The sequence below is a fragment of the Sus scrofa genome, chromosome 6 (genome assembly GCF_054392235.1).
Source record: "Sus scrofa isolate SSC_HxYL_T2T_F1_AM1 chromosome 6, Sscrofa_HxYL_maternal_Yorkshire_Landrace_v2.0, whole genome shotgun sequence".
Lineage (NCBI taxonomy): Eukaryota > Metazoa > Chordata > Mammalia > Artiodactyla > Suidae > Sus > Sus scrofa.
The window spans coordinates 132,510,686-132,536,881 of NC_139388.1; the positions used below are offsets into that span (position 1 = coordinate 132,510,686).

The following is a 26,196-nucleotide window of genomic DNA, read 5'->3' on the forward strand; positions in this document are numbered from 1 at the left end:
GGGTAGACAGGCCAGATAATGGAGCCTTTTAGGCTGTGCTTAGGATTTTATACTTTACCACATGAACAAGGTGAGCTGCCCACGGGCTTCAAGCTGAGGATTGAGATGTCAGATTTCTATGTCCTTCACGCATCTAGGCTACCGTGTACAGGGGAAAGGACTGCAGAGGGAAGGCTGGAAGAGAGGGGACTAGGGAGACTAGCATCTGGATAACGAAAGCTGTTGGTTTGAGAGGTCTGCCAAAGAAAAGGTCTGGGCTGGAGATTTTATATATATATATATCTATACATCTATGTAGATATATATTTTTTAAGGGCTGCACCCAAGGCATATGGAGGTTCTCAGGCTAGGGCTCAAATTGGAGCTGCAGCTGCTGGCCTACACCACAGGCACAGTGACTCGGGGATCCAAGTCACGTCAGCTACTTACACCACAGCTCATGGCAACACCAGATCCTTAACCCACTTAGCAAGGCCAGGGATTGAACCTGCGTCTTCATGGATGCTAGTCAGATTCATTTCATTGAGCCACAACGAGCAGTCCCCAGAGATAAAAATTTGAGAACCATCAGAGTAGAGGCAGCGGGTGAAGCCACGACACTGGATGAAACGCATCAGTGTTCCCTAAAGAGGACTTTAAGTGATCTTTTACCTGTTCTTAACATTTCATCTTTTTAAAAAGCGATAATACCAGAGATTCCAGTTGCAGGGCAGGCCTTCGTCATCCACCACCCACTTTCCCAGGAAAAAGGCAGTCTGCAGTTCAGGGTGAGATCTGCTCTTTGCAGAAGCCAGCTGCAAACTTCGATGCAGACGCCAATGTGCAGACCCTGCCCAAGAGTACAGTTACCCTCCACCCCACTTCCCCCACCTTGACATAAAACAGAAGACAGCTTATTATTTTACCATAATAAAAATGTGTTTATTAATGATCAGCAAAAAAATCGCAACTTTAGCAAACTACAGGCCAATCCAGAGAACAGAGCAGAGGAAATTCTTTCATAGGGTGAAGGGGAGCTGGGCGTGGCTGGCTGTTAGAATCAGAGCCCATTGGAGGGAGCCGAGCATGGGAAGTGTAGCGGCTTCCCATTGGCTGGCTGGGTTGTCGCCGGACCCAGAGACAGCCTACCTAGCCTGCTGGGAAGTAAGGTGGCGACCTCCTTCCTGCATGGTCTCCAGTGTTGGGGGAACGGTTGGGGCTTCCCACTCCACCTTAAGTGAGGTTTTAATTTATTAATTTTCCCACTCCCCACGCTGAGGCAGACCAGCAACCTTCTCAGCTACACAGCCCCCTCCCCCACCTCCCCGCGCGACCATGCCGACCACGCTCCTGAAGGAGGCTCCAATCCCCAAGTCCTCCTGCCGCCGGGCGGCACCAGCCTTCCTTACAGACAGCTTCTAGCTTGTGCACTCGGGTTGCCCAGAGTAGGCTAGCATGTGAGCGTGTCCTGGTCGGATGTGCCGGGGCTCGCATTGGCTGACCAGGCGGGGGGGCGTGGCCGAGACCTGTGACAGGCGGTCTGGGGGCAAGGCTTGGAAGTGTAGCTAGCGGGTTTGGAAGTGCGACGGGTGGTCTCCGGGCGTGGCCAGGGCTTGGAGGCCTGACTAGGAGGTATAGGTCGCAGGCTTGGGGCGTGGTCAGGGGCTTGGCGGGGGGGCCCAGGGACTGTGAGGTGTAACGAGCAGGTTTGGGGACGTAGCCTAGAGGTGTGGCGGGCGGTTTGGGGCGTGGCTTGCGGGGGCTAGGGCGCAGCACTCTTTGACCTTAGCCTCTCTCTGTCGGTGTTGTCTTGGGAGGCTGTGGTGGCTGGAGCGTCCATTAAATCTGGGATCTTTTTTAAAGGTAAACGTGCCCCAAGGATGTCGCGATGTGGGCTGGATACTGGATCGAGCCCTACCAGAGCTATGCCGGTGGGTGTAACTGACTCGGTCTTCACCAGGACAGGCGGGCGCTATTATAACGCTGAGGGGGAGCTGCCTTCGTGGCTCAGTGGTTAAGGAACACGACTAGGAGCAATGAGGATGCGGGTTGGATCCCTGGCCTCAGTGGGTTAGGGATCTGGTGTCGCTGTGAGCTGTGGTGTAGGTCGCACACGCAACTGGGATCCAGCGTGGCTGTGGCTGTGGCTTAGGGCTGCTGCTCCTATTTCATTCCTAGCCTTGGGACCCCAGTATGCCACACTGGATTCGTGCGGCCCTAAAAGAAAAGAGAAGAAAATGCTGAGGCCCGCAGGGCACCAGCTTAAGGAATTTAATAAAGAAGATCCAACGTTGTTATTTATACCTGCCTTGTCGGAGAGAAAACTTATGGCAGCTTCAGAGATTCTAATCGAGTCTAAAGGTCATTTTGGACAGGTACTTCTTTTTCTTCTAAGCTCCAGACAGTGGCAGATTAAGCTTTAAATAGATAAGATTCTGGTACCCACATCAGATTTTATAGTTTATAGTTTACTCCCTTTCAGGAATCCAGTTTTTTAAATCTTGGCTTTCTTTTCTTTAATGTTTAGCAAGCCCTGACCATTTCTTAGGAGAGTACTGTTTGCTGAGACACATTGTGACAGTGTTGGTTCTAAATTATATTGGGTTTGTTGATACCTGGTAATTGGGGAAAATGCACATAAAGGCTGCAAACAGTGCAGAGCTACCAAGTGTCCTCAAGGATAGGCCCTTTGGCATATCTTAGTCTTTTAGGTCCTCTTATCTAGTCATGAGTGAATAGATGTCTCCCAGCAAATTCAGAAAATCAGGCCCAAGATGATAAGAAAGCAGAAGAGCTAACCAACGTCTCACCGACCCATCCTAAAGGAGAATTCTTTTTTCCAGGCTGTTTTCTGAGCCTCTGGAGCAGAATCTGGGCGGGAGCTAAGGAGGAGAGAGAACAAACGTGATTTTCATACTCATGGAGAGGGCAGGGAACTACTCTAGTAGGTGGGGTGAGGATTGAATTTGAAAGGACTGGAGAGAAAGGACTGGCCAGCTGGTGCCAATTTGATGCAAGCGTTGGCATGTTGAGGACATGAGGGGATTTTGGATTCACCTGAAATATTGAGAGGACATATGAATTTAAGAAATTTTGCTGTGTTGTATGGATTCAATCTCCCAATCTTTGGTATGGTTTGTTTCTAGACACTTGGGAAAGTATCTAAGTTGCTGTTCAGATGAAAACATTAGTAACTCATTCATTGAAGGCCAGGGCCACCATGAACTTCATGTAGGAGGAGAGTTTCAGAGAGAAGTGCAGCCTGGCAGAACAGGGTCAACCCAGAGCCCAGCTCCTCGCTTCCTGCTTTGTCCTCTTTCCTGCCCTCTCCCCATCTTGGTTGGATATTTCTCTCTGTCCCAGGAACTAAAACATATTTTTATTGGTTGCATTGGTTTTTATGTTGGTTTTATGTTGCCTTAGACAAAAAGTAGGTGCCTAATAATATACCTACTTTGTGGTGAGTTCCTTTGTTGCCAGAATGTCCCTATCTGAACTATTATGTTAATACTGTCCATCCAAGGACACCTGCCAGAGGCATGTCCACTTAGCTCTTTTTGCAGAAATTAGGGGAAGAGAAGGAAATGTGACTTTAGGGTACAGCTGTAAAACACTACCTGTTATTTTCACTTCAGTTTCATCAAGAACCCAGGAAGGCTGGCAGACCTTTATCAGCTGCAGAGCTGTGTCTTTCAACCCTACCAGTGCCCCTGGGCACAGGGATCAGCAGCAAATAGGGCTCATGCTCCGTCTCAAGAAGTTTATGGCAAGTCCCACTTTCTCTGTCATGCTTCTTTGCTGGACTCCTGGCTGTGAGTGGAGATGGTCAGAGCTCTCTCAGTCACTTAGATGATCTTGAATCTTTTCCACATACAAGTGACAGTAATGGTGTGACAGATGTGTGTTATTGCTCTTTAACCAATGTTAAAGTAGTCAGGAATTGAGCCTCCTCTGTTAAAAATAAACTGAAATATTATCCTTTTTTTTTTTTTTTTTTGGCCTTACCTGTGGCATGCAGAAGTTCCCAGGCCAGGGACTGAATCTGCAGTGACAACACCAGATCCTTATCCTGCTGTGCAACAAGAGAACTAAAATCTGCTATTAATGAATTTCTTTTCATCTTTTACTCAAAGTCCAAAAAGCAAATGTAAGTTGTTTTTTAGCCAATTATGTTCTGAGCTTTGAACACATTTGTTGCTGAATTCTCATACAGAGAGACTGGACACTGAGACTTTTTTCCAGGAAGCAGCATTTATTCATGCTGGCACTGGCTCAGTGGATTCATATCCAAAGGCTGAGCCCTGAACCCAGCAGGGCCTTGCCTTATATACCTCTGCTAGTTTCCCTTTTACATTTTGGTCCCTTTGTTCCCCTTATTCACATTCTGTAAATTCTGATTGGATGGTCCATGTTACATAGTTGCACATGTGCACATGTGCGATATTGATTATGTCATGCTGCCACAGATTTGCATGGGCACACAGATGCTGGTTGTGCCATGCTGCCTTCCCATTGTCCTGGGAGAACCCCTATCACATTCCCCACTTTGATGCTCACAACATCATCACATGTGTGGCCTCCCCCCACCCCTACCATGGCCTCAGTGAGGCTGGAGACAGACCTTATAACTAGGAGAGCTAGACAGGGGAGGATCAGGCAGCCTCCCAAGATCAGGAGCATAATACCTACAGGATTTTGAACCCCCCCACCACCACTCCCCCGCCAAAGGTTGAAAACCATCCCCGAATAGCTCTGCAGGGTTCCAGTCTTTCCAAGTTTGTATGGGGACATGAGCCATTTTTCTGATGTTTGTAGCTATGTTTGCCATTGCCTTGCCATTATCATCTATCTGGAGGCAACAGTAAGATTAATTAAATTTTTCACATACCCCTCCTTCTTTTGGTAATAGGTAATCCAAGGCTAGGCGGTTCTGGTAAATAGCTGCTGGCATTTGCTGTTGTTGTTTTGCCATGAATTCTAAGGTTGTGGGTGTTTGGTTAGTAATAATTTCCAGTACCACCTCTAACCCAATGATCTGATTAAGCATATATATATAGGGGTTTGGTAGCCCCAGCTCCCACCTTGTGCCCAAGTGGCTGGACCATATGTCTCGATAATCCTCTGGGGTGGGCATTTATTTTCTCTCTATTTTTGTTGTCCCCCATCTCAGGGATCCTTCTTGCTCTAATCTTTAAGTTCTGATAAAGGGGAACCCCTAATTCCTCTACTTCCTGATTAGGCAGGAGGAAAAATCTAGGTTGGATTATTCCTATGGAGCAGCTCACTTTCCTTTGAGCAGTGAGTTGCATATATGCTCTTATCCAAAACAGCCCATCAGGTGCCCTCCAGTGTTCAGGGTCACTAAGAGTGAGGTTTTCCCAATGTTGACTAATTTCAGGTATGCCTTGGAATGGATTGGCCCCTTCCTTAGTATGTATAGTACAGTTGACTATGGCTTGATAGGGAGAGGATTGGCACTGGGAGGTATTAACTGTGGAGGCCAGGGCCCAGTGCCAGGAAGGAGTGTTTGGCCACCACTCAAAGCTGGTAGAGTTCTAAGACAGCTTTCTTTTGTGTGGACTTTCTCCTACCCATTGTATGTAATTGGGTCCTGTTCTACCAATGCATTCCTCTCCAAACACCTCTGAGGTCAAGACCCAACTTTGGGGCCAGTTGTTTTCCCTCTCTGTTATGGAAAGATTCCACTGAAGTAGATGAAGTGCGTTTATGCTGGTTCCCTTCCAAGGCCATTCTTCACTCATAAGGGCCCCTCCACAAACCCAACAGTTAATGACTTTGAACTCGTGGGCAATCCTTTCAGCCAGATCAATGAAAAGGTTTTTTCTTAAGGTGGGGAAGTTCAGGTCTGGACCCAGGTCCTTCCGAAGTTAGTCATAGACTGGGCTAGGTCCTGATTGTGGAGGTGTCTTAGGCCTTGGATCTGCTTGTTGCTTTGTCCTTTGTATAGTTTCTTTGACTAGCTGGGCTCGGACATGATCCTGAACTCCCCCTCCATTGGATATGCCTCAATGTCCACTATATGCCCAGTAGGCCCAAGTTCCTGTTCCCCTTCTCTTTGGTCCCTGGCAGGTGTGCCCCTCTAGGTATTTTGTTTTTATCCATCCCATCCAGTACCTTTTACCATTATACATGCAAAGGGTGGGGGTGGTAGTCAATAACAAGCAGCTGGCTGATAGGTATAGGAGGTGAAGGACAATCCAACCTTTCCTTGATACCAGATCCTTTCCATACCTTTATCACAGGGGTGGAATTTAAGTGTACAAAAGGGGCCCAGGTTAGGAGCAACCAATAAGAACAAAACACCCTCCCCACAAGAGGAAAGAGAATGCTAGCAGAACCCTTTTGCCACAGTTCCATTTGGCTAGAGCAGTCTCTGCCAACCCTATGGCAAAGATTAGGGCAAGGATCACAATAACAGGTAAAAGGGGGGTGGCAGGGCATCCCAGTAAGAAAACCGAAATGGGAAACAAAAGCAGTCTATTTATCCCATCTGCTAGCCGATTCTTCACACTTTTCTGCCATGTGTAGATTAGTCAGCTTCCAGGGTGACTAAAGCAGGGCTGTCTACCTCACAGTCTCTGGAGCTGCAGCTTGCTTCTTTTGGATGATCAGTTTGCATGGTATCGAGGCATCGGGGGTTGCAGGATTTAAGGTTCTTACTATCTCCAGGTGAATGCATGGATTTTCACATAACAGTTCCCTGATATTTGACCATCTGGGCATTAGTTAGCCAGTATTGTCCCTTACATTGCATTAATGTCAGTACTGAGTGTGGCACTCAGACCATGAATTCTGACACTAAGAGAGCTGTGGCTACAACTGCCTGTAGGGAGGGTGGCCATCCTTGGGCAATGGAGTCAAGTCGCTTGGAAAGGTATGCTACTGGATGATTCCATGACCCCAACATTTGAGTTAGGACCCCCACTGTGACACCAGTGCATTCATGCATGTACAAGAACAAGGTCTTGGAGATGTCTGGGAGTCCCAGGCCAGGTGCACTGGTGAGGGCCTTCTTGATCTCTTCAAAGGCCTTTTGTTGTACACATTCCCACAACAGAGATTCCCATTCTATCCCCTTTATGGCCTCATAAAGGGGCTTTGCCAAAATGGAGAAGTTGGGTATCCAGATTCTACAGAAACCTATGGCCCCAAGAAATTCCCGAACCTGGCATCAGGTGGACGGAACCAGGATCGAGCAGAGAGCCTGCTTTCTCTCTGGGCTGAGTTGATGTTGTCCTTGGGATAGGTGAAAGCCAAGGTATTTGACTTTTTCTTGACAGATTTGGGCCTTTTTCTTTGAAACCTTGTAGCCAGCCTCCCATAGGAGGGTGAGGAGCAGACGTGTCCCTTCAATACAATTTTCCTGGGCTTGTCTGACCAGTAGTAAGTCATCCACATATTAAAGCAGTGTACAGCCATACTGGTCTGCTGGGAAGGCTTTTAAGTCAGAGGCCAATGTGGTGCCGAAGATAGCTGTAGAATTCTTGAATCCTTGAGACAGTCTAGTCCAGGTCAGCTGGCCCTTGTCACCATTTTCCGGGTTTTCCCATTGGAAGGCGAAGATTGGTTGGCTTGGAGGGGCCAGACAGATGCAGAAGAAGGCATCTTGAGCTGACGGCTTTACAGGTCCAGACATGTAAAGAAGGCAGCTTTGGTGGAGATTTGGCCCAGGAGAGTATAGGAGTTAGGGACGACTAGGTATAGGGTAACGGTGGCTTGGTTTACTGCTTGCAGTTCCTGGACTGGCTGGTAGTCATCTGTTCCTGGTTTTTGAACTGGCAGGAGAGGCGAATTCCAAGATGATTTGCAGGGTTGGAGGATTCCATACTTTAGAAGTCTCTCCAGATGTTTCTGGATCCCTATTCTCTGCAGGGAATGAAATGTTGTTGGCAGGCGGGTTCGACCCCTGGTTTTAGTTCTACTATTACTGGGGGTGTGTTTCTGGCCAGTCCCAGGGGGTTGTCCTCAGCTCATACTCCAGGTAGGGAGCTCAGATCTTTGCCGTGGCCTCTCTATAAGACTGTAGAGGTGCCATTCTTCTCCTCGGAGGCCCATAAGGGTCATGATCTTTGCCCTCAGCTTCTCTAGGGTCAGGGCCATTTGGCCATGAGAGTTGAAAGTTATCTGGGCCTGTAGCTTTTCTAACAGGTCTCAGCCCATTAAGCCCACAGGACAGTTGGGGAGGTACAGAAATTCATGTATGACTTCATGTCTCCCCAAAGTGCATCATCTAGGCAGCAGGAGGGGGCGCTGTGTTCAGTGGCCTGTGGCCACTATGATGGTGGCTTTCTCTGCAATAGTGGGCCCACAGGCTGAGTTACCACTGAGTGTTCTGCCCCAGTATCTGCCATGAAGTCAATGGCCCAGCCCCCTACATTCATTTGGACCCATAGGCTCTTGGGGGCCTAGCAAAATAGAGCCCGGTCAGTCCTAGTCCTCCTCATAGTCTCCCATAATGGCCAGCCCTACAAAATCACTTTTGGGGGCCCCAGTGCGGCTGCTGGGCTGGCTGATATTGGCCCTGGACCACCTGGTCTCTTCCCCTCTGCTTGGGGCCCAATTGGGAATCATCTGACAATTGGAGGCACTCATTTTTTCCAATGGCCTTCCTGGTGACAGTAGGCACATTGGTTCTGTCCCAGCTTTGGCCCTGGGTGAGATGGTCCTCCTCATGGCTCCCCTTTCTGGCCTCGGTCTTGGCTTTGTGGAGCACCTTCCATTTGCTTCACCAAAGCAGAGGCCAGTAAGCTCACCTTTTTTTTTTTTGCATTTTTTTGTTTTCAGCCTTTAGTGCCACCTGGTCACGGTTGACAAACACTTTGGTTACTATCTTCAGCAACTGACTAGCACTCATTCCTGCAAAGCCCTCTAACTTCTGGAGCTTGCATTGGATGTCCCCTTGTGCCTGGCTCACAAAGGCTGCATTGACCATCCACTGGTTTTCAGCTGCTTCTGGGTCAAAGGGGGTATAGAGGTGGAATGCCTTGCATAGTCTCTCATAGAATTGGCTTGGGCTTTCATCAGGCCTCTGGAGTACCTCTGAGGTTTTGCTCATGTTCATGGCCCTTTCCCACCTTGTTTCATGCCATTTAGGAGAGCCTCATGGTCACGTGCAAGTTGTGGAAGTCCCCCTTAAACATTAGGGTCCCACCGGGGGTCTTCCCCTGGGAAATGGTCTCGGGCATAAGCCTGGGCATCTAGTGTTTGTGCCGGGGTGTTTTCCTCTAGCCATTTTAGAGCTGCCTGAGTAATTCGGCGCTGTTCTTCAGTGTTAAACAGAGTCAGGAGAAGCTGACGGCAATCAGTTCAGGTGGGCTTGTGAGTTTGAATGATGGACTGCATTAGCTCAATCATAGCTTGAGGCTTCTCTGTGTAAGAGGGGATATGATTTTTCCAGCTTAGGAGATCACTGGTGGTGAAGGGTTGGTACACAAAAACACGTTGGCCTCCTTGAATTTGGCTTTCTTGAGAAAATAGACAGGCTCTCTGGTCTCTCTCAATGGCATCTGCAGGGGCTCCTGGCACTGTGGTGAAGAGGGGCTGCCCCAGCCGGCCTGACTTTCTGGGCACCTTCCTGACCGGAGTATACAGAGTTAACCTTGGAGGCTCAGGAGAGGCAGTGACTGGTGGCATCATGGGTGAGTCAGGGGAGGGGGTGCTCTCAGGGGAGGCAGTAGCCTCTGGCATGGCCCTGGCTGCTGGAAGTACAAGTGGGAGTGGAGAGTACAATGGGGCATATGGGGGGGGGGGGTTGCTTCTGGTTCCCCAGACAGGATGGGCTTTTCAGGTTCTGGTTGGCATTTTGAAGAAGCCATCATCATTCAACTTTCCTCTAAACAGGCCTTCACCCAGGGCGGTTGTGAAAGGACCAGGTCTTGCCAACTGTTTATATAAGAAAATTGGTCTGGGTGGCCAGGGTCCCCTACCATAACGCCAAACACTCTACTGATTATCTCTTTGTCAAGGGAGCCCTCGGAGGGCTAGCCCACCCCCAAATGACGGCCAATCAATTTCACAGAACTTCCGGAGTTTTCCTGGGGTCAACTTAATACCGTAATCTCCTGAATATCCCTTCTTGAAATTTTTTATCATACATTCTAACAGGGTATGTTTACTCTGTTTTCCACCCATTTCCTCCCCCTAAAAGATGACAGTCACACACAAGAAGGGAAAGGGAAGCAGTAAACAATTGCTTCATCTGTCTCCAGCCATTTTCCAGGGGGAGATATTTCAGGTGCCGCTTAGCATTGATGGGACTGTATAAACCCCAACGTCAGGATCTCTCCAAAGTGGGCCACCATAAGCCGTGTGAGGATCACCACAGAACTGCAGATCAGGACTCAGCACTCGCTTTGGCCCTTGGTCGAGTTGGAACTCTCCTGTCATCAGTCTTATTCACTCACATTCACAGAATGTCTCCAGCCCGCTACCCAGTACCTTAGAGTCTCGGTTTTGTCTCTTGTGAGACCACTTGGGCAACTCCAGGAGGTGATCAGGCTCCCCTTCTACCTCTTAGGCACAGGCTTACAAACCAAACCCAGGTTCCTGGGCCTCACCAGGTGCCATTGTGCTCCCAGGTTCCACACCCTGGCGTGCCCAGAGGGCTAGTCCCCTACGCAATAATTGGTCCACTGGCGCCAGGGAGGTCACCTCTCCCGGTGCCTCAGGGGTCGCTCCCCAGTGACAAAGGAGCTGAAATCACAGTCTCAGAGTCCCGAATGAGCCCCCAAGAAATGCTGCAGGATTCTTGTACAGAGAGACAGGACACCAGAGGCTTATTTCCAGGAAGCAGAGTTTATTCATGCTGGCACTGGCTCAGCAGATTCACATCCAAAGGCTAAACCCGGAACCCAGCAGGGCATTGCCTTGTATACCTCTGCTAGTTTCCCCTTTACATTTTGGTCCCTTTTTCCTCCTTCTAAGGTAACATACATTCTGTAAATTCTTATTGGATCGTCCATGTTACATAGTTGCAAATGCACACACAGATACTGATTATGTCACGCTGCCACAGAATTAGACATGGGCGCACAGATGCTGGTCATGCCATGCTGCCTTCCCTTTGTCCTGGGAGGGCCCCTACCACACATTCTAAATGTTTTTAGATAAGTTTGTGACCAAAAGATAAAATGTATTCAATAGCCTCAACTCTTGAAAGCAACTGGTTTTCTTTTGGAGCAAAGCTATGAAATGTCCAAAATACCTTTTTTTTTTTTTGTCTTTTGTCTTTTTTGTTGTTGTTGTTGTTGTTGTTGTTGCTATTTCTTGGGCCGCTCCGCGGCATATGGAGGTTCCCAGGCTAGGGGTTGAATCGGAGCTGTAGCCACCGGCCTACGCCAGAGCCACAGCAACGCGGGATCCGAGCCGCGTCTGCAACCTAGACCACAGCTCACGGCAACGCCGGATCGTTAACCCACTGAGCAAGGGCAGGGACCGAACCCGCAACCTCATGGTTCCTAGTCGGATTCGTTAACCACTGCGCCACGACGGGAACTCCCAAAATACCTTATTTTTAATTAGGAAGAAGGAACATAAAACACTATTAACTCATTTGACAGACAATAACAAATATCTTTTACTCTCACAGTAAAAAATAGTTTCATTAGTTATTAATTGCTAAACACATAACAAATTATCCTAAATTTTAGTGGCTACAAAAACCAAACATCTATTATCCTCTAGGTGTTGAGGTCAGGAATCTAGGAGTGGCTTACCTGGGTGGTTGTGGAAACTTTAATCAATGCGTTGGCCAGGGCTAAGGTCATCTCAAGTCTCCCTGGGCTGTTGGCTGGCCCCTTAAGTTCCACTTCTTGCTCACTTGGGCCTTGGCATAGGACTGCCTCACAGCAGGGCCTGACCTCCCCCTGGAGAGAGAGCATCGCCCTCCCATCACTTCTGCTGCATTCTCTTCACTAGAAGCATGCTGGGGTTGGGTGGGGGAGTTACACAAAGATGTGATTACCAGGAGGGGTCATCAGAGGGGGTCTCAGAGGCTGCCAGCAGAGCCGAAGGGCAGAAATAAAGACCCAGGTAAGGGGAAGGAAGTGGGCATGGTGGACACTTGGGTGTCTTCAGAGCTCCAGGCCTGTGGCCTTTCAGGTTTCACAGGCATTTATCCAGGAAATAAAATGAATTCCAATCTTGTCGTAAATTAGAAAATCTAAAGAGAAGTAGGAGAGCATATGGGTTATTTTCTAGAAGACTCTCTTCTTTGTCAGCAGAAATTGTATTTGTCTTTGTGCAGGCCATGGGCGATCAGGAACTACCTGGAGTTTTGGTGTCTGGATTTGAAGGACCATATAGCATATGTGAAGATCATGTTGGAGTTCTGCAGAAACACTTTAATCTCATTACTATGCAAGAGTTTTTGGAAAATAAAACACACTTTGGTCCGAAGATCCAAGCAATATACCTCTGGGCTGGAAAGCCACACATCAACCAGGAGCTCCTGCAGAGCCTGCCCTCCTTGCGGGTCATCGCCAGCTCAGGGGTAGGGCTGGACCACCTGGACCTGAAGCTCATTGACAGCTTTGGTGTGAAGGTGGCCAACACACCCCATGCTGTTGCCAACCCCACAGCAGACCTGGGGATGGCCTTGCTGTTGGCCGTAGCTCGGAGAGTTGTGGAAGGTAAACTGCCAGGATATGCTGGTTTTCCAAAGCTCAGATGGCAGATATTGAACCTCACACAGGATGAAGTATTATCTTCTGGCCCATCCAGGACTTTGTCACCCTGGGGATTGGAGCCATACCCTACTCACTGCTAAGCTCAGCAAGGGACCCTTTCAGCACCTCTGTGGAAAAGCCCTTGGGGTAATTCATTGGCCATCAGTATGCTGGCCTGGGGTGAAGGCTACAGTGAGTAGGCAGCCTCTCCCCACTCCACAAACTGGTCTGTGGGAGTGTCCCTGGGAGAGACAGTGCAGCAGTTGAGCACTTCATCGTCATCCTGATGGTGCTCTGGGAAGAAGGCTCCAGAAAAGAGAAGGGAGGGACCAGGCTGGTTCTGTTTCTGGCTGCTGGTTCACATGTGCGCATGCATGTGCCAGGCATGCATGCACACACGGACACATAGTCCCATGCACAAACATGTACATAGACATACATGCTCACAGTCACACACACTGACACGTGCAAACATGTGCACAGTCACACAGTACACATACATGCACACACCAAAACCAAATTTTAACCAGAAATTCTCCCTTAATGTGAAAGAAATTTCTATTTTAAAGCATTCTGCCAGGAATGAAGAAACTGCCATCATTTCTTTCATTCTTCCCCCACAGAAACATTTTGCTGTCGGATAGAAATGTGGGAGCCCAGGATCCACCTCAGGCTTCCTTTAACCTTGTCACTCTGTCAGCAGGTCCATTGAGGGTTGTCTGGGTTCTGTGTGTGGTGCCATCCACACTGCTCACTCTGTCCCTTGTTATTGTAGGTCATCAGCTGGCTATTTCACCACATACGGAGAATTTTTCTGCAAATTGGTTGGGTGAAGAAGTGACGGGGGCCACTCTGGGAATTATCGGCATGGGCAGCATTGGCTATAAAATTGCTCAGAGGGCCAGAGCATTTGAAATGAAGATTCTCTATCACAATAGAAAACGCAGGTAAAATTTAGAAAATGGACTTGAAATTAACTAAGCAGAATTTACTACCATTGCTGCCTTACATACGGCTTGGATATATTATTTCTCCACTTTTCATATGGTTCCTCTATTCTTTCTCTCCAAAAGGTAGGATTGATGGTCAAGAAAGTGATCGTGGTATTTTTACGCTTACCTAGAAATGTGGCTATGACTTCTCTTCGTTGAAAAAAATTTCTCCAGAGTGAAGAGAGATTTTGGCTCACCGACAGTTGTGCTGTTTGTGTGTGTGTGTGTGTGAAGTGATTGCTGATCATGGAGGATGCTGTCCACACTTTAACACACAGCACCCTGAGATGTATGCTCCCTGTCCCGCTACAATACTCGGTCTGAGATCCTCTTCTGCAGACACCATCAGCAGTGTTCAGTCCAACACCCAGTCTCCAGAACAACCCACAAACCTGCCCATTTGCTCTCACTTCATCGATGCCATCTGCTACTGGCTCAGGCCCTGTCCTTTCTCCCCTGAAATACACATCCCCTAAGAGGCTGCTTTCTTGCTCTGGAACTTGTAGCCCCCTCTGCACACTAGCCAGATGATGGTGAGGCCACAACCTTTCAGTGGCTTCTGTTGCCCTGGAATAGATCTGTGCCCATGGAGTCACGATGAGCTGGGAGACTTCCTATCAGGACTGTCCCCTTTTCAGTCACCGCATTGGCACAGTGCACAGTGGAGACATGTGGGGGAGCTGTAACAATTCATTGGGATGAGGGCAGACACAGGCCAGGGATCTTCCAGCATAAGGTATGTGATGTGGTCAGGTCCTTCCTCTTTGCTGCTCCAGGCTGTCCTGGTCCTGCTAAGAGGTGTCAGGAGAGAATTCCTACAGTGTTGTGTTCCGTGTTTGTAGGGCAGAAGTGTCTACTAGGAACACTGTAATCTCCTGGAGCTTGAAATTGCTGCTGAATAATCAGCTGTATGGGGCAGAAGTTAATATTGGACCCCAAAGTTCACAGTCTTGCCTGCACCAGACCCTTGCATCCTCTCTGTTGAACAGGCAGCACTCCAAGGCCCTCTCCTTTTTTGTTTTTTCCTGAAAATTTGATGTGTTTGCCCGTGGTTAGCAATACTGACATCCCTGAAAAGCATGCCTGCCATGCCATTCACCTTGTAGCAGACTCTAGGTGTTCAAAGATGAAGAAGAGGAAGCTCCTGACCCCCAAGGGGCTTTCAGTCTGATGTAAAATTCCACAGACACTGAGGGCTCACCTTAGAGGACCCAGAGGTGCCCACAGGGTTTCCATGGGTGAACCTTGGCCTCAGAGTCCAGCCAACTCTGGACCCACTTGGGGTCTGGCGCAGTGGAGGCACCCCTCAAAAACTTCTTCTTAGGGCATCTTGATGAAATTCTAACTGGAGAATGTATTTCTAATTTTTCTTTGTTGTTCCCTTCATAGGAGCTTGGAGGAGGAGGAAGCTGTTGGGGCCACTTACTGTGAGAGGCTGGATGACTTGCTTCAGCAATCGGACTTTGTGATGTTAGCAGTGAACCTGACACCCCAGTCCCAAGGGCTGATTGGGAGGAGGGAGCTAAGTTTGATGAAGCCCACTGCCACTCTCATCAACGTGGGCAGAGGTAGCTGTTCCACTGATATTTGGGCTGGAAAGTTGTGCAGGAGGAAGCTCCTGGCTATTCTCTCAGCATTTTTTTTTTTTTTTTTTTGGCTGCACCTGTGGCATATGGAAGTTCCTGGGCCAGGGGCTGAATCTGAGCCGCAGCTGTGCAACACCAGATCCTTAACCTACTGCACCAGGCCAGGGATTGAACCTGTGCCAGCACAGGGACAATGCCAAATCTTTAACCTGCTGTACCACAGCAGGAACTCCAGTTTGGTTATTTGATATTTACATAGAGCTTTGTGTATGTGTATACAGGAGTCAGTAGGCCCTGTGCCATACCCATATTTTGTGGTGGGTTGATGTGGCATTTATAAGGACGAGAGGGAGTTCCCTGGTGGTCTAATGGTTAGAATTTGGTGCTTCCACCAGTGTGGCCTGGGTTCAATCCCTGGTCTGGGAACTAAGATCCCATATCAATCACTGCATGCTGCAGCCAAAAAAAAAGAAAGAAGGGAGCCATAGTCCTTGATACTGGCAGGTGATAGCACACCTGAAGATCAGTGCGGACATCAAACACGCAGGTGGCGTGCCTTTGGGGGTTGGGGGCCAGAGTGCTATCAGCCAGGGTTCTTGGCCTCCTTAACCAATAAAAATTGACAAGAGGCCAGATGGGAAATTCAGGCCAGGCTTTGCTGGGACTTGTGCTAGCATGAGGGAGTGCAAACATCACAGGTTCCCTGGCTCGCTCCCTGGGGGGAGGGGGGAGGGCAAGCTAGTCCCTTAAATGGGGTGAGGATAGCAGTGGGTCCAGGGCTCAGGCTGGAGGGGTGGCTTGGGTGGTCTGGCCACCCTCTTGCTGCTGCTGTGTGCAGGATGCACATGCAGGATCCTGCTGTTGCTCCTGACCCCTCAGAAGTGGCAGTTGAGATTTTGGTCTTTCTGTATCTTGTTTGTAATTTGCTCCAACTGGGCCTGCACTTATTTTTATTCCCTTCTAGTTTCTTTGTATTTTGTTGTTGGAGATGTTTTTCCAGGTGTAAGCACTGCAGCAAAGGGCCCCCAGGTCCCAGATTTCAGCCCCTCTCAGGAGGACATGTGAAACCTGGCACTGCTGACAGTTACCTGTCTCATCCATAAAACAAGGACAATGGTGATTGCCATGAAACTGATCAGGGCCAAACTAGTATGCTGGAAGAGTCTCTGAAAACTAAGACCCTATAGATGAGCAGCAAGGAGCAATGTGTTATGTGCTTTTGGTAAGGTCAGAGGCCACTGACAAAGTAAAGATTCTAGAAAAACACCCCAAGAAAGGACTCGGGACTAGGTTTCTCCCCAGCAGCATGGGCAGGCTGGGTGTTGTGAATTGACCAGCTGGGGCAGCTCAGCTCACCAGTGGGAAGGGGGGTTCCTTGCAGGTCTCCACTGGCAAGAGAGGATTTCCTTCTTAGCTGCTGCTTCTTTTCATGCCCTGCTGTCTTTTGTTTGAAATGCAGTTATGGGTCATGTTTGTGGTAGTTTGGGTTTTGTTGTTTTGTTTCTTGTTTGTGTTTGTTTGCTTTTTAGGGCTGCACCTGTGGCATATGGAGGTTCCCAGGCTAGAGGCTGAGTCAGAGCTGCAGCTGCCAACCTATATCACAGCAAGGCCGGATCCGAGCCATGTCTGCTACCTACACCACAGTTTACGGTAACACTGGATCCTTAACTCACTGAGTGAGGCCAAGGATCGAACCCGCATCCTCATGGATACTAGTTGGATTCATAACCCACTGAGGCACAACGGGAATCCCACATTTTGGGTTTTTAATTTTTTTTTTTTTTTGTCTTTTTGCCATTTCTTGGGCCTATGGAGGTTCCCAGGCTAGGGGTCTAATCGGAGCTGTAGCCACTGGCCTATGCCAGAGCCACAGCAACATGGGATCCGAGCCACGTCTGCAACCTACACCTCAGCTCATGGCAACACTGGATCCTTAACCCACTGAGCAAGGCCAGAGATTGAACACACAACTTCATGGTTCCTAGTTGGATTCATTAACCACTGAGCCACAATGGGAACTCCATATTTTGGGTTTTTAATGTGTATATAAATCTATTTGGGAGCTCCCACTGTGGCACAACAGGATTGGCAGCTTCTTGGGAGCCCTGGGATACGGGTTCAATTCCTGGCCCAGCACAGCGGGTTAAGGATCCAGTGTTGCTGCAGCTGTAGCTGAGTTCGAGGCTGTGGCTTGGATCTGACCCCTGTCCTGGGAGCTCCATATGCCACAGGGCAGTCCCAAAAACCCTATTATCCAGGGCTGTTTCTCAGCTAGGACCCTGTGGTGGTTTTGGGATGTGGTACGGTAAAGTGAGAGGGCCCAGGCTCAGGGTCAACAGAGCTGGGCTTGGATCTCAGTTGATGACTTAGAAGCATGTGACTTTGGCTGAGCATGTAACCGCTGCGCTTTGCCTATAAAATGTGTATTGACTTTTGCTGGGTAAGTGGAGGATTCAGTGAGAATGCATCAGTGAAAAGCTTAGTGGACTTTCTGGCATGTGGCAGGCTCTCAGTGTTCAAGAACAGATCAGCAGAATGAAATTCACGTGCCAAGCTCTTTGTGCTCTTTGCCTTGCTCTTTGATAAGATCAAGGTGTGTTTAATACAGCTAATGTGACCCAATTGTACTGTCCAAGTGTGGGGCCTACAGAGGAGGTGTCTCATCCACCCAGGTCTGTTAGTTGATCAAGATGCCCTGGTGGAAGCCCTTCAGACTGGAGTCATTAAAGCTGCGGCACTGGATGTGACATACCCAGAGCCCCTGCCCAGGTAAGGAAGTGGACGGGATCTATGGTTCTCTTAATACAGGTGGGGGCAATCCTCAGGCAACCGCTGCTTTTGGCTTTTGCAGCCATGTTGAGACACATGTAATCATGCAGAGTCTTGGCCTTGGAAGGGCCTGAGCAGGCCCTTAGTGACTTGTCCAGTTCTGCAGTGGGTCAGGCCTCTGCATGGACAGGGTGCTCAGGGCACATGGGCCTCAGACACCAAGGATGGAGACTGCACAGGAGAGGCTTTCTCATATAGAGCCAAATATTTGCCCTCTGGAGCATCAAAGACTAACTTTGATTATTCTCATTTATAGACCATCATGTAGTTATAGACAACCACTATATTTCATCCTAGTCTTTTTTTGAGGTTGAATATCTTCATAGCCTTCAATCGTAGCCTAAATGCTGTCATTTCCAGATACCTTGTCATTATTACTGTCTTCTAGCACTTTAGATTTTATAGTCCTTTGAAATTGTGCTGCTGAGAATTGCACACAGTACTCACATTGTGGCCTAAGTAAAGAAATTACACAAAGGTTGGGTTAGCAGCACATTTCCTAAAAGCATCACTGCGTCTTAGATCATTTAGGGTTTTTTTGTTTGTTTGTTTTGTTTTATTTTAAATGATTGCACCTGCGGCATGTGGAAGTTTCCCTGGCCAGGGGTCAAATTAGAGCTGCAGCTGAGGCCTATGGCACAGCCATGGCAACACCAGATCTGAGCCAAATCTTCGACCTACACCACAGCTTATGGCAATGCCAGATTCTTAACCCACTGAGCAAGGCCAGGGATCAAACCCCTATCTTCACAGAGACAATGTCAGGTCCTTAACCTGAGTTATAATGGGAACTCATTAAGTGTCTTTTGTTTGCTTTTTTTTTTCCTTTTTTGGCTGCCCTGCAGCATATGGAGTTCCTGGGCTAGGAGTCAGATCTAAGCCACAGCCACAGCAACAGCAACATCGGATATTTAGTGAGCTAAAATTGAAATTGTTATTCCCTAAATTGATTTTTAAGTGTGTGTGTGGAATTTTACATTTGTTTGTATTTAATTTCATTTGCTTGTGTGTTTTGACCCAGTGATACAGCTTGTTGAGACTAGAGTCTTAAATCTGTCATTTATTTTGAAACTTGATACTATCATTCATTAAACTAGCTTTTCCTAACTTTGATTTCTAGCCAGTAAGCAAATTACCATCAGCTTAATATTTGACCTTATAATCAAATTTAATATCTGAGTTTATCAAGACTGACCAGAACTCACACTTCTGAGAAAAACAATTTATTTGGAACAGTTTCTCAAAATGTGGTCTGGTGACCCTTTCAGGGAATCTGTGATATCAAATTATTTTTTTCTTTTTAAATATTTAATTGGTTATTTAATAATTCATGAATCAGGCAGCATCCTATCTAGCAGGTAGAGTGGAACTTCCAAGTTAGAACTGCTTTCATGGAGTTCCTATTGTTGCTCAGTGGTAATGAACCTAACTAGTATCCATGAGGACGCAGGATCGATACTTGGCCTTGCTCAGTGGTTAAGGATCCCAGGTTGCTGTGGCCGTGATGTAGGTCTCAGATGTGGCTTAAATCTCACATTGCTGTGGCTGTGGTGTAGGCCAGCAGCTGCAGCTCCAATTTGACCCCTAGCCTGGGAACCTCTATGTGCCACTGGTGCGGCCATAAAAAAAACCAAAAAAACAGAAAAACCCTGCTTCCCTAATACTGTAAGATGTTATCTATTTGCACCATGTGTTCTCCCAAGGGTACAGTGACATTTTCTGGACACTTAAGTACATGTGATCATATCACTCTGACAACAAATTAAATGTGTGCCTCTGTATTGTTGCTTACATTTTTTTCAGTTTTAATTTATATACAATAAATGTTAACAGACATAACCTCATTAACAAATGTTCTTTGAGATTCCCAGTTTTTTTTGGTCATGCTCATGGCATGCAGAAGTTCCAAGGCCAGGGATCGAACTTGAGCCACAAAAGTGACAATGCTGAGTCCTTCACTGCTAGGGCTCCAGAGAACTCCAAGAATGACCATTTTATTTATATTTTTATTTTATTTTATTTTTTTTCTTTTTCAGCACTGCACCTGAGGCACATGGAAGTTTCCAGGCTACAGGTCGAATCAGAGCTGCAGCTGCTGGCCTACACCACAGCCACAGCAATATGGGACCTGCGACCTATACCACAGCTATGGCAATACTGAGCAAGGCCGAAGATTAAACCTGCAACCTCACGTATACTAATAGGGTTCATTACCGCTGAGCCACAACAGGAACTCCCAAGAATGACCATTTTAGACAGTTGCCAGCTTACTCAGAAACCTAGAATCACCCCTGTTGCCTTGCCTACTAAAAGGAGTTTTACAAGTCACAGGGCAAACACCAGGGTTATAAGCCAAAATTTAGTTTATCCTAATAGGTGATGCATTCCCAGTGTCCCTTGTGAAATCATTTTTGTGGCCAAGAGCTTTAACACTTATTTTACAAATAGCTTAATATTTAGATACCCATATTAATTTCTCATCTATATTATTTTTGGTGTCTGAGTTTTCATCTTTTTTTTCCCATCCTTTTTTAGGGCTGTACCCGAGGCATATGGAAGTTCCCAAGCTAGGGGTTGGATCGAGGCTACCACTGCCAGCCTACACCACAGCCACAGCAATGCTAGATCCAAGCCACATCTGTGACCTACACCAAAGTTCACAGCAATGCTGGCCTTGCTTAACCCACTGAGCAAGGCCAGGGATTGAACCTGTGTCCTCATGGATGCTAGTCAGCTTCATTTCTGCTGAGCCACAACAGGAACTTGCTCATCTTGGTTTTTTAGGGAGACATTTTGATGCTGCTTATTGTGAAAAAAATAATTTTAAAAGTAGGAAATCTGGGTTTATTTATTTATTTATTTATTTAATCTTTTCTAGGGCTGCATCTGCAGCATATGGGAGTTCTCAGGATAGGGGTTGAATTGGAGCTGCAGCTGCTGGCCACAGCCACCACCACAGCAACTCGGGATCTGATCTGTGTCTGTGACCTACACCACAGCTCACAGCAACGCCAGATCCAAAACCCACTGCACGAGGCCAGGGATGGAACCCTCATCCTCATGGATATTAGTCAGGTTCGTTACTGCTGAGTCATGACAGGAACTCCTTTATTTCCTATTTTTTAATGATTTGATCACACCTGCAGCGTGCAGAAGTTTCCAAGCCAGGAACTGAACTCGTGCCATAGCAGTAACCAGAGCAACAGCAGTGACAATGCCGGATCATGAACCTTCTGAGCCACCAGAGAACACCAAATTATTTTAAAAAGAAAAAATTCAGGGAGTTCCCGTCATGGCGCAGCAGAAACGAATCTGACTAGGAACCATGAGGTTGCAGGTTCAACCCATGGCCACTCTCAGTGGGTTGAGGATCTGGTGTTGCAGTGAGCTGTGGTATAAGTCACAGACTCGGCTCAGATACTGCGTTGCTCTACCTGTGGCATAGGCCAGCAGTTGTAGCTCCGATTTGACCCCTAGTCTGGGAACTTACACATGCCCTAAAAAAGCAAAAAAAGAAAAAGAAAAAAAAGAAAAAATTCATTTGTCAATAGTGCCAGGAGTCCCCAAGATCAGCTTCAGGCTTAATGATCTACTAGACTCACAGAACTCAGAAAAACTTTTATACTCACAATTATAGTTGATTACAGTGAAAGGATATAGTTAAAAACCAACCAAGGCAGAAAATTTATAGGGTGAAGTCCCGGAGAACCAGACTTGAACTTGCAGTTGTCCTCCCAGGGCTGTGTGTGGACAGTACTTACTACTTCCAAAAGTGACATGAGACACGTACATATTTCCAACCAGGACGCTCACCCAAGCCTTGGTATGGAGGGGTCTGTCATGTAGGCATGGAGTGCCCACACACCTGACCTTGGCTTCTTAGGCTCCAGCCCCTGCAGAGGTCACACTGATACAGATTGGCCCAGAGGTCCAGGCAAACAAAAATAGGCATTCACACAAATGACATCACCAGCATAAACTATCTGGCTTTGCTCAAGGCCCCAAGTGTAAGAAGACACTCTGATTAGGCAGTACCTCTCATGGGTTCACAGCTTATCTCCCAGAGGTGAGTCCTATCTATGAAATGTGCAAAGTTCAAGAACTCCTGTCTGTTGAATTAATTCTTCACTACACAGGGCTACCCCCTGGCCCTTGGCCTAGGCTGTCCAATAGCAAAATGATCGTATTTATTGGAGCATCGACATTTATTATACAGTATTTATATGACAGATACAGCACTAGTGTCAGTATGACTATGCCTAACATTTGGAGGGGAGAGTGGGGCAGGGCTCTATTTAAAGAAACAAGTAACCCATTGTATGTCTGTACTAGTTTGGTGACTTGTTCCCCCCAGCCCCTGATCTACCACTATTTGTACCTTATGAGGAGCTGGTATAGCACTATTTAGTATATAAATTAGCTGAGATTTAGCTAAATCCGGTTTTTCCTTAGGCCAATCATTTCCCATTGATCAACATGAGTACTATCATATGACTTGACATGAGGTACTTAAATCGTACCAACAATGCCAGTGTTACACCATATTGCAATATGGTCATGGTATAATGCAGTTTCACTACATAAAAAATCAATAAGAATTACAGAGGTATTTGTCATGCCTTCCCCACAGAAGTGTCTCTTCCCTCTACACTGGATCTTGTAATGGGCAGGTACTGGTACAGTTGGCCATGATTCAGTTCTTTCTGGATTCTAAGTCAGTTGGGACAAAGCCAGTCACTTTGTCTCAGTTCACATCCTTGTACTGAGACTGTTTTCTATTATGTGCTATTAAGCAGTAGGGCCCACGTTCTTATGGAAAGCATGAGTGTTTTTCAGGATAATTCCCATCCTACTAACTTAACTGTACCATAGGATTACTTACTTCAATCAGTTCTGGAGGTAAGGGCAGTTGTAGCGCATTGATATAAATTACAGATGCCCCCAGAGAACTTCTATAGCTTTGGGGGGATCTATAAGATTCCCAAAGGTGTGCCTCCTGAGCCTCAGTAGCTAGGATGGGGGATCCTTGTCACATGGCCACTTTGTCCTCTGTATTAAAATGGTCAGGAGGCCCTACTGGGCCAGGTGACAGCACTTTCCTAATACTGGGTTCTAGTATTATCCATTATTATGTTTGAGCCTCCCTGACCCACTTCACTAAAATCTCATTATCTTTCCAGGCTAACTCCCAACCTTTGCCTTCTTCCCAGAAGAGAGCTCCCTCTAACCTGCTAATTCTAGTTAATAAATCTCTTCCTTCTGAATGCCACTCCCATTAAAGGCACATTCAGCTTGTCCCACGCTGCCTAGATCAGTATCTGTCTCCCCAAGGTCCTTTCTTGTGTGTGGGTCAGTGTCATTTAATCCACCTTGCATGTTGTGCCATTGTGTACTAGTGGCCAGTTAGGATGTGTGTTTTACATCCAGAAATATGGGTCACCTGTACCAGGGTTAGAAAAGCAGTGGTCATATCTGGGAGTTAGGTAGAGTCTTCCCCATCTCAGGGTGGAGAGTGAAACCAGAATGTGAAGTTAAGGAGATGAAATGACTCAGGATAGTTTACCTCAATGAATCTGTTTTTCAGAGATCATCCTTTGTTAGAGTTGAAGAACGTCACTCTGACACCTCACATTGGAAGTGCAACCCATCAAGCAAGACGACAGATGATGGAAAATTTGGTTGAAAGCATCCTGGCTTCTCTCAGTGGCCTTCCTATTCCTAATGAAGTGCTACTTAAATGATTTCTGTGGGTTGGAAATTCAGTGGGATGATAACATGACAGATTTAATGGCGGGAAAATAAGTATTTTGTGCACTTTATGTTGCAGTTCATTATATAGATTGGATTAATACTACTTACATGGAAAACTTAAAGAATAGTAATAATAGTTACCACTTGTTGACAGTTTGCTAAATTCATTCCTTCCATTCTCACTTCATCTTCAAGGAAGCTGTATGAGGAAGTTCTGTTATCATTTATAATGAAACAGCAGAGAGGATTACTTGCCTAATTTCCAAAAACCTGCACTAGGTCTGTGGATTGCTTGGTGAGCTATGTTGCTTTCAATCCTGATAAATTTTGATTGTTTATTGGATTACATAGTCCCTCTGATACTCTATCACTATTCATTTGTTTTTATTTTTATCTTTTTAGGGGCACACCTGCAGCATATGGAAGTTCCCAGGCTAGGGGGTCTAATTGGAGATACACAACAACTCAGGATCCGAGCCACCTCTGCAGCCTACACCACAGCTCATGGCAATGTTGGATCCTTAACCCACTGAGTGCAGGGATTGAACCCACATGCTCATGGATACAAATCAGGCTCATTACCACTGAGTCACAGTGGGAACTTCCTCATTTGTCTTTTTTTAAAAAAAGAATTACTGAGCACTTTCTATGTGCCAAGTCCTGTTCTAAGTGCTAGCGTTACTAATCAGGGTTCTTGGCCTCCTTAATCAATGGAAATTGATAAAAGGCTAGATGAGAAATTCAGGCACAGCTTTATTGGGATTTGTGCTAACACTTGCTAGCTCCCTGAGGGGAGGGGGTTGGGTGAGCTGGTCTCTTATATGGGGTGAGGGTAGGTGGGAGTCCAGGGGTCAGGCTGGAGGAGTGGCTTGGGTAGTTGGCCTTGGGTGGTCTGTTCTTGGTGGTGCTGTGTGCAGGATGCATGCCCAGGATTCTGCTTTTACTCCCAGTCCTTCAGAAGTGGCAGTTGAGATTTTGGTCTTTCTGTTTTTTTTTTCATAATATGTCCCAACTGGGCCTGCATGCAATTACTTTTATTCTATAGTTTCTTTGTATTTTGTTGCTGGAGATGTTTGTCCAAATGCAGGCACTACAGCAAGGGGGCTCCAGTTCTCCATTCTAGTCTGTCTCACCTAGGCTGCTGTAGGAAAGAAAGCCCTTGCCTCAAGGGGTTTCCTTATTAGTAAAGAAGAGGAAGAGGTAGTTCTGTGAGGCAGTGGCAAGCATGGTGAAACAAGCAGGGAAAGAGTGCCTGGTATGGAATTATCAGGAATGATCAAGAGGGTCTGAGGTGAATGTACCTCCTTTCTGGAGTGGTTTGGAAGCTCTTATCTTTCTCCAGGTAGACTGGTGAGTAGATATTGCACAACATGAGCAAAAGAATTGGTAGCAAATCCACTCTTGGGCACATATCTGGACAAAACATTCCTTGAAAAAGACATGCACCTGTACACTGCAGCACTGATCACAATAGCCAAGACATGGAGACAACCTAAATGTCCATCCACAGATGAATGGATAGAAGATGCAGTTTATATACACAATGGACTAATACTCAGCCATAAAAAACAAAATGCCACTTGCAGCAACATGGATGGAACTGGAAACTCTCATACTAAGTGAAGTAAGTCAGAAAGAGAAAGACAGGAGTTCCTGTCGTGGCACAGTGGTTAATGAACCCGACTAGGAACCATGAGGTTGCGGGTTCAATCCCTGGCCTTGCTCAGTGGATTAAGGATCCGGCATTGCTGTGAGCTGTGGTGTAGGTCACAGACGCAGTTCAGATCTCACATTGCTGTGGCTGTGGTGTAGGCCGGCCTCTACAGCTCTGATTAGACCCCTAGCCTGGGACCCTCCATATGCTGCGGTGCACCCCTAGAAAAGACAAAAAAAAAAAAAAAAGAAAGACAAATATCATATGGTATCATTTATATCTGGAATCTAATATACTGCACAAATGAACCTTTCCACAGAAACTCATGGACATGGAGAACAGACTTGTGGTTGCCAAGAGGGAGGGGGAGGGATTGGGATGGACTGGGAATTTGGGGTTAATTGATGCAAACTATTGCCTTTGGAATGCATAAGCAATGAGATCCTGCTGTATAGCACTGGGAAGTAAGTACATCTAGTCACTTATGATGGAACATGATGATGTGACAAAAAGAATGTATGTATGTATGTGTGACTGGGTCGCCTTGCTGTATAGTAGAAAATTGACAGAACACCGTAAATCAGCTATGGTGGGGAAAATAAAAATTATTTAAAAAAAAGAATTGGCAGTATAAAGAGGAAGAAACTTCAGTCCTTCCCAGTTGTGCAGGGAGTAGGGGTTCTGCTCTAGAAGGGCCGCATTTCATCTAAACTACCCAG

General features: G+C 46.9%; 1 protein-coding gene across 29 annotated transcripts; it reads left to right on the forward strand.

The window, feature by feature from the left end:
• Positions 1 to 1,115: 1,115 nt before the first annotated feature.
• Positions 1,116 to 25,989, forward strand: LOC100157017 (uncharacterized). 29 transcript variants are annotated; one of them, XM_084964555.1, is made up of 9 exons: positions 1,536 to 1,611; positions 1,843 to 1,910; positions 3,998 to 4,126; positions 9,513 to 9,638; positions 12,245 to 12,629; positions 13,441 to 13,612; positions 15,047 to 15,225; positions 17,916 to 18,012; positions 23,657 to 24,166. In XM_084964555.1, exons 5-9 carry the CDS (start codon positions 12,248 to 12,250, stop codon positions 23,811 to 23,813), a joined length of 987 nt encoding a protein of 328 aa, XP_084820681.1. In that variant the 5' UTR covers positions 1,536 to 1,611; positions 1,843 to 1,910; positions 3,998 to 4,126; positions 9,513 to 9,638; positions 12,245 to 12,247; the 3' UTR covers positions 23,814 to 24,166. The 29 variants fall into 29 exon arrangements, 24 of the variants coding, with proteins under 24 accessions (XP_084820694.1, XP_084820685.1, XP_084820683.1 ...); XM_084964568.1 differs by lacking the exons at positions 1,536 to 1,611; positions 3,998 to 4,126; positions 17,916 to 18,012 and adding exons at positions 1,116 to 1,216; positions 2,158 to 2,354; XM_084964559.1 differs by lacking the exons at positions 1,536 to 1,611; positions 9,513 to 9,638 and adding an exon at positions 1,116 to 1,216.
• Positions 25,990 to 26,196: the final 207 nt, after the last annotated feature.

Bases quoted from the DNA above. Each gene is read 5' to 3' on its own strand.
- LOC100157017 (XM_001924715.7), top strand. From the start codon at position 1,168: ATGGTCTCCAGTGTTGGGGGAACGGTTGGGGCTTCCCACTCCACCTTA. The intron at 13,613-15,046 runs GTAAAATTTAGA...TTCCCTTCATAG, and splicing joins TATCACAATAGAAAACGCAG to GAGCTTGGAGGAGGAGGAAG. The intron at 15,226-17,915 runs GTAGCTGTTCCA...TCATCCACCCAG, and splicing joins TCTCATCAACGTGGGCAGAG to GTCTGTTAGTTGATCAAGAT.